Genomic DNA, 17,430 nt, shown 5'->3' with positions numbered 1-17,430 from the left:
ACAGTGCTTGAGGTCTGCATATACAAGACAAATGATACTTAGAATGCACAAATGCCTAATATGAATACATAGTGGTGAAGGTAGCCTACCTGTTTTTTAGGCTGACATGATAAAAATAAATTAGCATTTTTGGAGACAGAATGTGAATAGCCAAACTGGCTTTCTTCAGAAAATAAAACAAAACAAACACAGAAAGTGAATACTAGGAAGTGTAAGAAGAATAACCAATTTTGGTTATATCAAAACAACCTTGTGAAGCTGCTACTATGGTAGACCTGCCAAGGTACAGGAAAAATATACAGACAAAATGCTGTCACTGAGTAAATAAGTCAAGGTGTACTTCAGCTATTTTACGGCAATTATGCATACACAGTTAACTGATGGCATCCTCTTATCATCCTCCCTTGAGATATTTATAAGCATTGATAAGATCCCCTCTCAGCCTTCTCTTCTCCACGCTGAACAGACCCAGCTCTCTCAGCCTCTCCTCATTAAGAAAGATGCTCCACACCTCTAACCATCTTTGTAGCCCGCCGCTGGATTCCCTTCAGTAATTCCTTATCCTTCTTAAACTGGGGGGCCCAGAACTGGATGCAGTACTCCAGATGTGGCCTCACTCCAGGATACGGTTGGTCTTCTTGGCCACAATGGCACCTTGTTGACTCATGGTCAACCTACTGTCAACTATAACTCCCAGGTTCTTCTCCACAAAGCTGCTTTCCAGCCTGTCAACCCCTAGCCTGTACTGGTGCCCGAGGTTATTCCCCGCCAGGTGCAGGACTCTACACTTGCCCCTGTTGAACTTAATCAGGTTCTTCTCTGCCCAGTCCTCCAGCCTGTCCAGGTCTCACCTTCTGGTGTGTCAGCCCTTCACCCCAGTTTGGTATTATCAACAAACTTGCTGAGGGTGCACTCAGTCTCTTCATCCAGGTCACTGATGAACAGGATGAACAGGACTGGACCCTGTGGAAACCCACTAGACTCTGCACTGTTGATCACAACCCTCTGAGCTCTGCCATCCAGCCAGCTCTCAATCCATATCACTGTGCACAGGTCCAACCTGCACTTCCTGAGCTGAAGTAGATTATTGACTTTTTCACCAAGTGACATCTATTTTTCCAGAATTCACAAACATCGGTATTTGAGCGTAATGAGTTAAATTAGATTCTGAATTTTGATTATCTAAGAAATAAGTGCCTAGTGTAGGTTATATAAAAACTCATGTTTTGGAAAAAATCCTTAATCTCTCTCACGCAAATTCAAACCCACCCCTTTCATTTTCTAGATATATCCTCTAGAGTATTTTGTGTGTAAGAAATGAAACATTTCTACAAGGAAAAGTAAAGTACCTGAACTTTCAACAGCTTAGGAAACAAGATGTATTTGTAGATAAATGCACTTTCTTAATTCAAAACAGGAGTTAGATTCAAAAATAGAAGTATGAATCAACAGATCATTTGATTTTGAAAATGCTGTAATATTTCAACTTAAAAAATGAAAGAAAAAAAGAAAAAGCAAGCTTACTTCTTCTTCATCAGGTTCAGCTTCTTCTGCTTCAGCAGCTGACATACTAGCAACAGGTTTGTTCCATGCCAACTTTAACTCTTGTCCTTTAAAACGAGATCCATGAATTGCAGCCTAAAACAAGTTTAAACATTTTAGTTATATATTTGTCAGGAAAAATTAACTTGGGTAATACTTAAATGCCAGAAATAAACCAGCAGCCTGCTTTCTCAAAAGAACATCCAAGTTGTAATATGTTCATGCTGAGTTATTGTCAATGGGTTAAAACAAAACTTCATTCACTGCGCATGGAATTCACACTTCCTTTCAGGAAAATTATCAAAATACATTTAGAGGAAAATAAGGTTTGAAAACCATAAGTCATTTGGTAATGTGGGTAACATACTGAACCAACACCTTCCTCATTTTTCGTATTATCTTGATGGGTTCTTCACCTTTCAAAGATGGACACAAATCTGTTAATGCACACCTTACTGGAAGAAGACATCCCACAAATACAAATGATTTAATATATTTAAAAAAAAAAAAAAAATCACCCAAACAACTAGAAAAGCCCCTTTGTGATTACAACTTAATCTACTGGAAAATGCTCCACTTCCTGTAAAGCCGTGGTAATTGAAATGTAAAAATTTTTAACTTATGGGATATTCATGCCTAAGTACCAGCTGCATTAAGTGGCTGCTTTGGAAATAGTATGTTCAAATTAAAGTAACATGAATGAGCATAAATCAGCGTTAGCAACATTCCGAAATAACCGTCATGGTCACAAAAGATTTATAGTACAATCTGAAAGCACAGCATAATGTGAAATGTAGAAACAATTACATGTTCAATGACATCTGAACATGAATTGTGTGATATTAAAGTCCCCAGGTATAAATTTTAAATCTGTACATATAAATTTATGATAAATTTAAAAGATTCTATGCTTATTAAAATGCAGCTCAGGAGCTTTTTGTCCATGGTCCCATCACAATGTCACACAACTAGAATTTTTAAAAGTACTTATCCCTGACATTTAGGTGCAGAAACAACTTGTAATCTTTGGAAGAAATTACTACTACATAAAACCGCAACATTTTACAATAGGGAATCTTCCTCTTCCTTCCAGGCTAGAACATATATGGTCATAAAGCATAGGCCTATTTTCATTTAAGAAGGTAAAATATTAGCTGCATTTACTTCACAATTGGCCTCAACAGAGGTTCTTAGGGATTACCTTCTACAACTTCTCCAATTGCTAGCCTTAAAGTCTGCTTTAGTAGTAAACACAGAAATTTCAGTGGAAATATATTTCATATATAAGAAAAAAGAAATAAGAAAAACACAGATTTTACTATATTGGATCAAACACAGTTTTCATAAAATTTCAATTTAAAAATAAAGATGCAATTAGACTTGAAGTCATTTGACAATTAGAAGTTTTAATGATAACTAGAATGTGGACATCTCACACATTGATCACGAATTCTGACCCAGCTAAAACATCCCCTCTTTCCAGAGTATATTCTGAACGTCACCTTGAATACAGGTTGAAAACTCTACCTATTTGAGAGTGATCAAGGAAAAACATACTGCTTTCCAATGCAGTGAAATGCATCATAAAAAGTGAAGAAAAAGGAAGAAAAAAAAAAGAAAAAAACCAAGCACATAATGTTGACTTCAACCTTTCCACCAAACACATCTCCCTTCTCCCACGTCACATCTTTTTTCATTCTCTACACAACTTTCTTTTTCAGGTGCTTCCTATCTCTACACTTCTATGTTTGGTTCCAAAATGCTACCATTCCCAATTCTTTTTGGGTAAGGCTGAAAAGATTCTCCATGCCAATTTTTAGGCAAAAAAAGTTATAACAGTAAAAAGTGTATTTTGATGATAAACAAATACGTCAAGATCCTTGTTGTGAATCATACTGCACCTGGGAGAACTAAAGACTTCATTTGGACAGTCCATAAAAAACAATTATTGTTCTAGGCGAACTGTTTTTATTTTCAGGGAAGCAGAAGTTTCTCTCAATACTTAGAATATTTCTTATGTAAACAACATCAAAGAATATGAAGTTGCAAAATGAAGTGCCCAAAGTCAGGAAGCATCAAAATTAAAATTCCAATCTTAGTTCAGTCAATTTCTGAGTACGTGAATTATGACAGCTTGCATCTGCCAGCAGATATTTCTTATTCTCCACTGAACTTCTGTTCACTGTTGAACTGTGTTCCTTCAATACAGTTGTACAGTACTGTTTTTCACTATCAGTTAGCATATACTATGTATCATTAATTACACTTCTTTTTTTTACAGAACAGTTACAAATCTCCATACAGTTAATGCTCATCATTGCTACATCTAAGAGTCTCACAAACAACATTTCTGTGCTTCCATAAAACACCTTTGGCATATGCATCGAATTGTTTCTTAAAATATGTAACCATAATGATACTGTAAATGCTTAAAACTATTGTCCCCATTGGCTTAATCTGCATTGTAAATGACAGTATTTCCGTCACTTAGGTTACTGGTGTCTCAAGATAAAGCACACAAAGGAGTCTGGCCACGTATGAAAACTACATTCAAGTAAACTCCACAAGATGAACTTCATGCAAAAACAGAAACTTTGTGCAAAATATAAATATAAAATGAAATCTTTCCATAAAACCATACCGTAAATATGAATCCATTCTTTCAGGAGTCCCTATTATTTTCAGTTTACTCCTTCCCAACAGTGATGCAAGGATTTTAAAGAAAACAAAATCATCTGCAGAACAACTGTTTGTTATTTTGCACATGTCCACATGGTGCCTACACCATGAACTGAATAAGGCAGGAGTCCTGCTGAGCCAAATGTATAAAGTCCTAATGATCCACATGTAAGGATGCTGAATTACAACATACCTCAACTCTGGATTTTAGTCTTTGAAAGTTACTTCTATAATTCTATACTTCTGTAATTTCCTAAATTTCTAAGAAATATGCTAAGAAAAGGGGAAAAAAAGGGGGAAAGAAAAAAAGCAAATCCCATCAAATCACATTTACACTATCACAGGTTTTCAGGCAAAGGTAAATCCAACTGATCTTGAACAAAATACAGGCTCACTCCACAGGATACCAGTGTAATTTCAGGAAGACTGGGGGGGTAACAAGTCTTCAGGTAGAATACAACCAGCAATTAAATAAAGATAAACCAAGACAACCACCTATTAATTCCCATTCTCTTAATTTCTCTTTTATATCCTGTATTTGAACTTGCTATAAACATCCTCATTTCCCAAGGATTTCAGTAATATGCTGTTTTGACAGATTTAACCTAGAATTAAACTTTTGTGTCAGGCTTATTTTAAAACATTTTTAAATACTTAGCAGTATTAAATTTAATCAAATATAGAAGCATACTGTAGCTAGAAAGAAGTTCAATGGTGCAGAGTATTTTCAACAAAGACTATACTCACAGCTTCAGCTTCTGCTCTTGTCTTAAAGGTAATCACCGCATGGAGAGAAGAGTCATCTATCTGGCAATCTTCAATTTCACCATATTGCTTTTAATAAATAAATAAAAAAAAAGCTTAGTGAAATAGCTCTCCACCTCTAAAAATGCTGTCCTAAATCAAATGCCCTCAGGAATAATATAAAATTAGAACAGTGTACCTTTCACAGCCTTAATGTCAATCAGAGTATTTGTCTTTGCAAGGAATAGTTACTTCGACTTGCATTTCTAAAACACAGAAGTGCTGTAGTGTCTGGATTTCCTGATTGTAAACATACCGGTATGAAGTAAAATTACGACAGAAAAAGAGATTCTTCTGCTTCAATACTCCTCTCTTTAGCAGAAAAAAAGGGATCTTGGGATGATTCCATTAGTTTATTATGAAACTTTCACAAAAAGATTTATTAGATGCAGGGATGGTAGAAAAAGTTTCAAAATTTGATTTAAGAATCTTAAGAACCTGAGTCATCTATTACTGTAATGGTCTCCGTGGTATTGCTACCTTTAATGCTGCCAGCCCTGTAAGCTGCAGTGCCCAACATATCTATACAGGCAGAACATACCGCTGATGTGCAGACAGTTGTGATACCATACCACAGAAATACAGCTCAGTGCATTTCCATGCAATTTGGATCAAGTTTAAAACAGCAAAAGTACAACCTGTAAACTGAAACAATTAACATTTTTTCTCAGTGTTATACTACTAAAAATGTGAGTAGAACTGTATTTGTAAATACTACTAAATTGGGGGTTTTTGGTTAATATTTTTGTTTGTTAAATTTATTAAGTTTAATTCTCCCTGCAAGAGAACCAAAGTCTAAGAAAACGCTAAGTTATGACCATAAACTGACACCACACAGCAAGCTTTTAACAGTGGCTGATTCTCCATCTTCATTTTTATATTCTTTGCAGTCAGTAAGAAAAGTACATATGAACTGAAAAACATGTAAGGTGACTCATAAAGCTGACTAAATCACAACAAAATGCTGTAGCTTAAAAATAAGATTTTTCTAATACTCATCATTGAAATTGGACTGAGAAATGTTCTGTGGTTGACCAAGTAGACTGTATTGCTTCATTTTAAAGTTCTGTTCTTAGTTTTACACCAGAAATTTGCAAAGTCACTGAGCAAATGTTCAGTCCATCATGCATCTCTACAGAAAGTACTTTTGTTCCCCTTAATACACACACACACACATATATATATATATATATATAAAAAAATATATATAGGTATGCAGAAATATTCAGTATGGCATTAATCTCTATAGAAAGTATTTTGGTCCTCCCTTATGGGTACATGGTTCCCTTTTTGTTTCCTCTTCATAGATATGATGCAGTGTATTTAAGGGGAACTAAATATATATACATTTATATATGTGTATATATACATAGCTCCTGGAAACACACCTTAAAAAATTAGTATAATAGTAGTGGGTTTTTGTTTGTTCATTTGGGTTTTTTTGCTTGGTTGGGTTTTTCTTTTTGTTTGTTTCATTTGGTTTTTAAGTTTTAAAAAGGAGAGACAGGTCCTTGTTGGCCTTTGTTTTTTCTAAAACCTACCTGCATGGCTGCCAGACAGAAAATATTAAGTACATTGACTGGAGTAGAATTTACTGGACTTAGTGGCTCTTGGACTTCTACCTTCATAGAAGATGACTACAATTAAATATTGAAAGAAAAAAACAACGGGGGGACAACATACGAAGATTCACACAATTTATGCCACTATATATTCCTACCGTTCATTTTACAAAATAAACATATTTTCTTTTATTATAATAGAGGATAAGCGTTTCTATAAATTTACGCCGATTTCTTACTTCATTTGCTAAAAAATGGCAGTTAATAATTTTTTAGACTAAAAACAGGAAAAAAAAAAAGCATAAAAAGCTCTGACTTCTTAAGCCTACACAGATGAAGAGACAGAAACCTTTGGCTGTCCTGCCAAGATCTACATATGGTTGCACAATTCTCATCTTGATTCTTAAATTCAGAAAGTCAGGCAAAGGCACTGAAAATCCTCAGTGAAAATTTTCATTAAGCACTTGTTAAGATATTTCAATGAAGATAAACAGACTTTAGGCACTGAAAGTTTGGGCACTGAATCAGTCTTTTTTCTCACCATCCTTTCAGTTATTTTATCCTTCTATATCTAATAATTTGTAACCATTTTACATATATGCTGAAAAAAGTCATTGCTTTATATTCCCAATATCCTTTCTTTTAATAAAAAACCCCCACAAGTCTTGTAAATGCTGTGTGGTTACTTTTATAACTAGTTGAATCAGTGGTGTAATTTGTTACACCTTTTTCTGATGTATCCTCTTTTTCCATGAACAGGTTCATTCCTAAATAATGTTTCCAGATGAATTATATCAAGAGAAAACAAGAAGACTGTCATCCAAAGAACAAAAAAATTGCCACATACCGCAAAATGAGGAAGAAGATCTTCTCTATCACTTTCTGTAAATGCAGAGATTTCTAATGCCCTAGGTCGATGATCCACAACTGCATGCACAGGAACTCCTCTGCCTCTACCCCGGCCTCGTATTCCTCTACCTCTGCTACGTGATGCACCCCGACCTCTTGCATGAACCCCTCTACCACGAACTGAAGAAAGAATCCCTCGTTTGGCAGCCTAAGATGTTTATACATAACATATTGACATATTAAAATTCACAATCTAGATATTTAGACAAAATTAATAAACACATATTTTGATGTTACCTACGAAAACATATCCGCAAACAAGCCTCAGAAAGAGCAGCTTACAGGTCTTAAAATAACAAAAGGTGAGCACGTTAATAACATTAAAAAGCTAATACTGTTACTTATTAACAAATCAAAAATAGGATGGATATAGGGAAGAAGAACCAGGTATTAAAAGCAGATCGCAAAAGAGCTCTTATCTGCAAGGATAATTCCTCATAGGAGAAAGGAACTGCAGCACAACATCTGAAATTTCATTAACAAATTTTCTTGATGTGGTGACTAACTACTCAATTTGTCTCTTTATCCATCTCTTAATTTGTCTCTCAGTGTCCAGCCAAGACTTTCATTCTGACCAGAACTAACGCAGCATTAGCTTTTGGCCACAGAATTGTGAGGTATGAAACAGGGGCTCTACTAAGCACCTTCAAGAACAAAATACTCACTAAAAATCTGGCTCTATGTACTCACTAATTTCCATTCCCATAATACCTGTATAGCCTTTGTAAAGAACTGGCATGAACTCTCCAAGAAAAGTCAAAAAAAAGGCCAATGACAGCATCTCTCACAGCCATTTAAAAAACAATTTGCAAAAGTTAATTTGAAGTTTCAAAAAAGCACTTTGAAGGATTTAATTACAACATTTATCACAAGAAAAAAAATAACTTTTCAAATCCGAATAGATCTGATGTAACAATCAAACGTTAAATGAAATCACCAGAACGTTTTTGACATATCCTACAGTGTTTACAACTCAAGCACTGATATGACTACTTAAGTGCATGCCAGTGATATGACCCACGAGAAGATCTATATGTTATGGCTTTATTAATGAAATTATTCAGATAATTTTATGATAGTATGTGGTTCACTTTTTTTTTGTTTGTAAAAATAATATTGTAGGGGGTTTTGTTGTTGTTTTGTTTAAAAAAAAAAAAAAAAGTTAAATGAATAATCCAGAAAGTTAAAGATCATGCTGACTCAACAATCAAACTGTATACTGTTTGGGTTTTCTCACAGTAAAATCAAGGCTTGTTACGTTGGGCTTGGCTTATTAACAAACCTATTTTCACAACTATCAAAGCTGTGTAACAACTTAGTTTTAAAGTAAGATTTTAATGCAACTTAGCCATACTTATGTGCACTGTGTTCATATGTAGTTATACATAAGACATGACCAAACTTCATTAAGACAAGAAGGATTTAAGCGACACAGCAGCCTGCTTAACAGTAAAAAGAGATAAGATTACCATGCAATTAAGTAGATATTACATAATCATATAAGCAAGATAGTGCAATATAACACAGAATAACACGCATAGCATTCAAAATTTCTCAAAATAAGACAGATATGAAGAATCTTGCACAGTCTTCTGATTTTTTTAAAAAGCAAGTACATTACGAAAAAACTGTGTTTCTATACATTGAACACTTCTTGAGACATTGTATTCGCTTTTGGTAAATCCTCCTCTGGAAATGAATGCTCCACTACTACTACTTTTGGCACTTCAGCCTTTTTGGTTAATCTCACTAACAGTACACCTAAGAATAAAAGATCAAACAGTGTGTTCTAACTCTTCTGTATCAAACATAACACCACCTACAGGCAACAATTTAAAAACATGCCACAGTTTCAAGGCATTACTACTACCACAAATGTATAAAATATAACATCATCTTAAGAGTTACAGAATTTAAACAAATTAACAATCAAAATTAGAGACAATACTATTTCTCTACCTCAGTGGAATTTAGAAATTGACTTTTTAAAATATTGCTAAATTCCTCCATGTATATGCAACTTAATATTGCACTCTGAAAGAAAATAGTTTATGATACAATACACAAGATAATAAACATATATGAAAACATTTGATTAAAAGTTAATTGCTACAAAAGAGGAGACAAACATACTTCCAGCTGTAGCTCTGTATATTTTCGTCTTAATTCTGTAACTTCCTCCCCAGCTTGCATCTTCTTGTATAAATCCAGTTCAGTATCTAGTAACTCTTTCTGCATCTAAGAAATTGTTATGGTAAATTATTAGTTGCACAGTTCACATTCTCTACTGAGGAAACAATTTTCCGATAAAACCCAAGAATCTATTGCTACGCTCCTACCAGGAAGCTATTTCGGAAATACACAGAGACTTAAAGATTCCCTCCAGGGAAGGCAGAAATCTGCCGCAGCACAACTACCTCAAAAACAGATCCCTGGAAACTCTAAGGAAAAGGAATTTGAAAACCAGAAGCTGTAGTGGAATTTTAAATTTAACCAAGTTGTGTGGCTTATTAATTCAGATCACAGTTGCAACTTTGCAGGCATACCGCTTTACTACACTAGGTTTCCACCTTCATAAACAAACCAAACACAAGCTTAGGAGATTCTTGGCAAGATGAAACTTCCATGTGTAGTAGAATGTTTCTGAGCTTGGTGATGTCAAACCTTTTAGACTAACACACAGCCAAAGCCAATGGGATTTTTCCTAAGCTACAGATACACAAAATAGAAAATGCAAAATTACACGGTAGTGATGATGAGATAAAAAGGATTCTATGAAAAATGCAGTACAATTATGAATGAATACAAAAATCTATAAACAATAATGAGAAAAAGCATCTAAGTCTATTACAATTTCGTAATGGAAAAAGCACAAGTGGTAGTTCTGTTCAGACCATGGTAGAAAAAACACAATAACAAGACCTTTGCTAACAAAAGGTTGGTCTCTGATGCACCCGGAGATGCCTTCCAGCACATAATTAAAAAAACTCTTAGAAACTACTAGAAAATTCAACATAAGATACAAAACTGAAAGGTGACTGAACCCAAATTTAGACATGCTTATTGCAATCAGTGAGGTGCAGGTGCTGGTACAGGTGCAGGAAAGGGCTTTATGTGAACATGAAAATTTTATTTGAAGTTCTGTTCCAAATTGGAGTATTTTTTTTTTAATGTTCCAGTGACATCACAAATGAAGGATAAAATTATAGATGATTGTGAAACAGTTTTATATTTACACCTGTTGATTCAAAATCACAGCATGTAATGTATTCAAAGGCTGGTTGTCAAGTGATGAAGGTTTTGCAGTTGTGACAGTTGGAAACCAAGTATCACCACTGAATGATAAAGAAGGGGTTTTTTTTGTTAGTTTGTTTTCCTGGAAGCTTTAAAAGAAAAAAAAACTGGATTATTCAACTGGCAACTTCAATCTGACCTCCTTTCAGCCGCATTTTCTGATTATCTACAGCAACCACAAAACAAAATCCATTATCTCCAGTAAAATGTTTTTCAAAGCTTTCAAAATTGGAAACACTGTTTCTCTCAAATCCCACTGTGTTGCAACACATCAATGATATGGCAAAACAACCACTTCTGAAGTTTAATAATGACCAGCAGTTAGAACTCACAAAGCAGCCAGTGACACTGGTGTCATAAAGAAAATCTCTAAACTTTTGAGGTTTATTTCTAGCACTCTTAATGAAGACTTCTCTTTTACAGAGCTATGCCAGGTCTCAAGAAGAAAATACCTCCCCTCCTTCAAGATACACCAAGAGGTAGCAAAGGTTTCTACACTCAGGGAGGAAGCATATTTTGTAATCTGTATGAACTAGAACAAGACAAAAATAGGTAAAGATAATGGCACAGTCACATGGGCTTCATCTTCAAGACTGCAGGGTCTTCTGAGCTGCCCAGGCTTTCAAAGCTAAGAAAATGTAGGAGAACCTAGAGCAAAGTCTTTCAGAAAATTGTCAAAATTGTAAACTTTAACTGAAGGATCTGTTAATTTCTCACTTTCACAAAGGTCAGATGGGACTGATTGTTTTCTCTTTTTCAAATACTAACAAAACAGTGCTCACACATAATGCACAATCTCCCTGAGAGGAAAGCTATCAATAAAATCAATGTTTGTACATTTGGAATATTTTGTCCACTATTAAATGGGTTTGCAAAAAATATTTCTTCACTTTTCATATTACAAAGGAAATGGAAAACAGCTCATTTAACTTCATTATAACTGTAATTCCAATTAGCATAGTGTCTCACTCTGCTAAGTAAAAAAAACAATCATACAAGGAAGGGGTGAACCAGGTTGCCAAGCAAAGGGTGATCTGGGCAGAAGAGATCTCGAGATCAACAAAACTGGGTTGAAGGGGAACCAACCTCAAGCATACACATACCAATCCACATAAATGAGGGAGGACCTACAGAACAGTATCACGGGGGAAAATTTCCTTTATTTTCTGGGAAATCAGTGCCTCTCTGAAGATCCTGTACACTAATACACACAACATGTGAAAAAAAGGAGAGGAATTACATGTCTGTGTGCAGTTACAGGGCTACAATCTCACTGAGACTACAGAAACACCGCAGGAAAACTCACAAAACTGGAACGCTGCAGTGGACAGATATGGTCTCTCACAGAAGGACAAGCCAGGATGGCAAGGAGCAGGAGCTGTCCTTTACGTGACAGTGCAGTAGGAATGCATGGAGCTCTGCCTGGGGATGGATTATGAGCCAGTCGAAAGTTTGAGTGAGAATCAAGATGGCAGAGCAACATGGGTAGTGCTGCAGTGGGTGTGTACTGCACACTGCCTGCCCAGGTAAAACAAGTAGGTGAGGCCTTCTTCAGACAATTGGAAGAAGTCTCTTGTCTGAAGACCATGGGCCTGGATATCTGCTGGAAAGGCAAGATGGTTTTCAAGAATCACATCCTCCAAGTTCCAGAGCATGCAGGAAATAAAGCAAAAGTGGCAGGAGGCCTGCGTGGATGAACAAGCAGCTTCTAACAGAACTTAAATCCAAACACAACGTGTACAAAAGATGGAAGCAGGTTCAGATCACAGAAGGAATACAGAGAAACTGTCTGAGCATGCAGGCAGTGGTTTGGAAAGCCAAAGCCCACCTAGAATTTAATCTGGGAAGGGAAGTGAGGAACAAGAAGAAAGGCTTCTGCAGGTCCATCAGCAGCAAGAGGAATACTAAAGTGTGAAAATTGCTGAATGTGGAAAAAGGGGACCTGGCAACAAGGGACACAGAAACAGCTGAGGCACTCAATACCTCCTGTTCTTAGTCTTTACTGAAGACTTGCCTTTGGCAACTCCTGATCCTGAGATCAATGGAAAAGCCTGGCGCAAGCAAGCCTTACCTCTGTCAGAAGAAAACCAAGTTAGGAAACATTGAAACAAATTGGACATACACAGAATACCTGGAACCCAACAGCATGCAACCGTAAGTACTGACAGAGTTTGTTGATGTCATTGGAAAGGCAATCTCAATTATCTTTGAAAGGTCATGGCTTTTGGGGGAGGTTCCTTGGGACTGAAAAAAAAGCACATGTCACTCTGATCTTCAAGAAGGGCAAGGAAATCTAGGGAACTACATTCTGGTCAGTCTCACCACAATCCCTGGGAGGATGAAGGAGCAAATAATCTTGGAAAACATTTCCCAGCATTCTAAGAACAAGAAGGTCATTTAGGAAAGGAGAAATCATGCTTGACCTTAACAGCCATCTACAATGAGGTGACTGGCTTGGTGGACAAGAACAGAAGAGGAAGTTCTTTACCTTGACTTCAGTAAGGCTTTCAACACTGCCACACACAACATCCTCACAGCCAAAGACAGACTGAAAACTGGCTGAGCTGCTAGGTTCAAAGGTTCTGATCAGTGACAGAAGCCCAGCTGAAGACCAGTCACTAGTGGTGTACCCCAGCAGCCAATACTGTTTACTATCTTCATTAGTGACCTGGATGGTAACACAGAGTGGGCCTTTTTGTAAGTTTGTGCATAATACAAAATTAGGAGAAGTGGCTGCTACACGAGTTGGTTGTATTTCCATTCAGAAAGATCTTGACATGCTGGAGAAACAGGGCAGGAGGAACCTCCTGCATTTCAACAAAGGGAAATGCCAAGTCTTACATCTGGGGAAGAATAACCACAGCCAACAGTACAGGTTGGGGGCTGCCCAAAAGAAGAGGACCTGGGGTGTCCTGGTAGCAGAGCAGAAGCTGAACATAAGCCAGGAAGGTGTCCTTGCGACAAAGAAGGCTGACAGCCTCCTGAGCTGCGTTAGGAAGCACAACACCAGCAGGCTGAGGGAGGTGATTCTCTACCCTGCAGTGGTGAGGCCACATACAGAGTGCTGTGTCCAGTTCCAGCCTCCCCAGCACAAGAGAAACACAGTGGAGAGAGTCCAGCGAAAGGTCACAAAGATCATTAAGGCAGTGGAGCACCCACTATATGGCTGAGTTGGGATGGTTCAACTCCAGGATGAGAAGGTGGTGGGGGGACAGGACCTCATCCATGTGTTTAAATTCCCAGTGTGCATTAGTGAAGAAGACATCCAGACTCTCTGTAGCAGTGCCTGGTGATGGAACAGGACAATCCCCAGAAATCCATTCTAACCTCAGTCCTTTTGAGCAACTTTGTGTTATCAGACTATTTTCTTGTCCACTCTAAGGATGCACTGGACCACTCTCAGGATAAAATAACTGTCATTGGTTAAAATGCTGCATTTACTATTTTCTAGTCAAGAATTTACTGAGTTTTCATGATGCAACTTGCTTCTTTATTTCTATGGTTCTGGATTCTTTTCCTTGCATGTGGTAAAACCCACAACCAATCATTATTCTTTGATTGAAACTATTATAAACTATTCTTCCTGTTCAAATTTATGAAGCACAGTATACCACCAGCAGAAGAGTATTTCACAAAAACATGAGGTTTTCTCCAATGCAGCTTGGAGAACATCGACAATTTCTAGGACTTTCATAGTTTAAATTCACTCTACAGGTAGGTAACTTTGTTCAGACCTCTCAGAAACATTTTCTTATCAAACAATATCCACTCTCTTCCAAAAACATAAAAATCTTCTCTCATCTCCAAAAAAAGAGAGGAATTTGATCTTATTATAGCCATGTCTGAATCTTTTTTTTCCTATTATCATTAGTTCCTCCTCTAAAACATAGCAGAGTATTCCACAGAAACTAAATTTGTTTTAAGGAGCATAAAGTGACTTCCAGAAATTATAATTTATGTCAATTTTAAGGATAAAAATACACTGCTTCAACTTTTTCCTGACTGATGAACAATGTAAGAAGTTACAGAGAGTACACACAGCTCATTTCAGTATTTCTTTTTGATATTTCTTTTCAAAACTGTACATCACTGTAATCTACACTGCACTTACTTTAAATGCCTATATTTCTGTGTAAAATAAAGCAGTAGAAATGCTGTTTCAAACTGAAAACTAATGATTCATTCAAAGTAAATATGGGTTGTAATGTTACACCAGCTTTTTAAAAAAACATCCTCAACATCAGAAGACTAAGCATTCCAAAGATTTAATATCTGAATGAAAACAGCATGACAAGTGCAAGACTTTTTGTCTTCTACTGGAAAATACACTGGACAAACATCTACTCTTTTATTAGTATGCACTTCCTGACTTGACAAAGCAAGAAAAGCTTCTAATGTATTTAAAGGAACACATTAATTTCTTAAAAGGCTATTTCTCAAAGTCTCGCTTAATTCTTGATTTCCTTGTAACCTGCTTAGGAATACGTACTTCCAGAAAAAGCAAAATATTGCATTTTAAAAATGTAATATAATTGTGTATTTGAGCAGTTAGGAAACTGTTTTTAGCCAAATACTAACCAGAATGACAGCAAAGGAGGGGAACTCCTATCACAGGTAGAACCCAAACATGGGTAGACAGATTAAAGGAAAACTGAGCAGTGTAGTCTTCAATCTAAAAGGCTTAATTAAAATATTGAAATATTTCAGTGACATAAAAACCCCAGAGAATTATGTATCAGTGTTTGACTAGTTTCATGAAGCAGTTTCTTTTGTGTATTAAACTGACCAGACAATATCTGTGTTGCATAATGATAATATTTTTGCAGAAGAAATACTATTTTCATTATTTCTGTTAAAAGTTAAGAAAACAATAAACTAAACACAAAAGATCCAATAAGGCAACAGAAATAATCACAAGATTTTGGGGCTTTTTTGATTTGATGTAATATCTGTGTAATGGTGGATAAACCTTTTAGACGACAGCATGGTTTTAAAATTAATTATGCTCCTTTAAAAAGAGGACAAAACCAATCTCACTTCAAAAACGAAAAGAACTTTAAAATTAAACCAGTATGGTTCTAAAAACTGCTGATGTAGCTGCATATTTTTTTTCTGCTGACAAAAGCAGGTAAATTCATTTTATTAAAAAGCTGACCAAAACTTGAGTACCTGAGTCTTAGTTTTCATGCTTTTTAAAGGAGCCCCTCCTCCTGGTGATACACCTTTTAATTCATCCTTTAACTTGGTAATGCTATTAGTCAAAATTTCCAGCGTTTTCATGATTTCCGCTTTGTCTTCTGACTTCATGGCTTTATTCTTCTCCAGCTTTGAAATCAGCATCTATCCAATTAAAAAAAAAAATAAATAGAATAAATCTTTTTACTTCATAATTCGATTAAAGATCTGTATTCCAGTACTCATTACAACTAATGGAAAAACAGAATATTGTATTCCTTTTACTGTGTTCTTCAAAGTCAACATATAGGGCTTTTAACAGCTTATATTAAATTAAAATCTTTGAATCTCTAATTCATATGCTACTGAGCATTTGCTATCTCCATTTCATTTGGACAAATATGCTCAACATACTTAAATTATTTCAAAATTTTTATTCAACTCAAATGACATTTTGGCCTTTTTCTCCTCCTAAGCCTAAGTGCAGTCAAGCACACCTTTCTACATTAATCTCTCCCGCTCTTGTCAAGTAGAACTCTCAGACTTCTACTTCTCCCAAAAAACATTTGCATGTGGAACCCAAATTAGGCAATTTTAACTAAAATTGCACAAGCTTGTAGTTCAAGTGAACTAACAAGACAAGTTAGATTAAAAGTCTAAACTCAAAACAATGTGATGATACCATTCTAAGCAAACGCTTATTTTATAGGTCAGTTTTGTAGCTCATGCTTACAAATTCTGAAATATTTTAGAGAACTGACTTGAGATTTTTACAATCAAATGACAAACTTACTTTAATGCTAACATTTTACCTTTTGTGTTTCAATGTGCTTCTCTAAGATTTCTTGCTTCTTTTTTCTCACATCTTGTTGAAGTCGTAATGCTTCCTAGAAGCATAAAAAATTACAGAAAGTTTCTAGATTTTGAAAAAAAAAATGCCAGAAGAAAAATATACATGACAACTATACAGTAGTAACTTACAATAACAAGGAAAAAATTTGTAACAGAAACTCAAGGTACTAATAGGCAATATTTCAAATTATTTTTTGGAAAACAATTTATCAACAAATCAGTGAAGGATCTAATGATCTTTCTTAGTTAGATCTGTGCTGGAAAGAATTCATTATTACTTACGTACAAAGCAACCCTTTACACAACTCCACTGAAGGCTGAAAGGCAATATAATACACTACGACAAGTGGTACAACACACAAGAGTCGTATGTGTAAGGACAGTATCTTGAAAGCAACTGTAAATTAAGTCCATCAATTAAAACACATTCACCAGTACAGTTATAAGCAAAAAAAAAAATATATATATATATTCTATTTTGTAAGATTAAAATATTACCCAAAGAAAACCATCCCTCCTGAATCTGACTACTATAACCTGGAAGTGACAAGTACTACTACTCAAGCTGCTGAACACAGAACCTTGACATTGCTATGGGCAAATCAAAATGAAT

The 17,430-nt window shown here is 35.7% G+C and overlaps 1 protein-coding gene across 13 annotated transcripts in view; it reads right to left on the bottom strand.

Annotated features, from left to right (window-relative positions):
• RBM26 (RNA binding motif protein 26) overlaps positions 1–17,430 on the bottom strand; it is a 65,006-nt gene that overhangs the window by 11,350 nt on the left and 36,226 nt on the right. For all 13 annotated transcript variants that reach the window (XM_082050065.1, XM_082050074.1, XM_082050072.1 and 10 more), the window contains 6 exons: positions 16,778–16,852; positions 15,960–16,130; positions 9,630–9,734; positions 7,435–7,644; positions 4,969–5,055; positions 1,525–1,638 (listed from right to left, as the gene is read on the bottom strand). In XM_082050065.1, coding sequence (XP_081906191.1) covers positions 1,525–1,638; positions 4,969–5,055; positions 7,435–7,644; positions 9,630–9,734; positions 15,960–16,130; positions 16,778–16,852 — 762 coding nt within the window. The remainder of the gene's footprint in view (positions 1–1,524; positions 1,639–4,968; positions 5,056–7,434; positions 7,645–9,629; positions 9,735–15,959; positions 16,131–16,777; positions 16,853–17,430) is intronic.

Source organism: Streptopelia decaocto (assembly GCF_964273445.1).
Source record: "Streptopelia decaocto genome assembly, chromosome: 1".
Taxonomy (NCBI): Eukaryota; Metazoa; Chordata; class Aves; order Columbiformes; family Columbidae; genus Streptopelia; species Streptopelia decaocto.
This window is presented reverse-complemented; position numbering and strand designations above follow the sequence as displayed.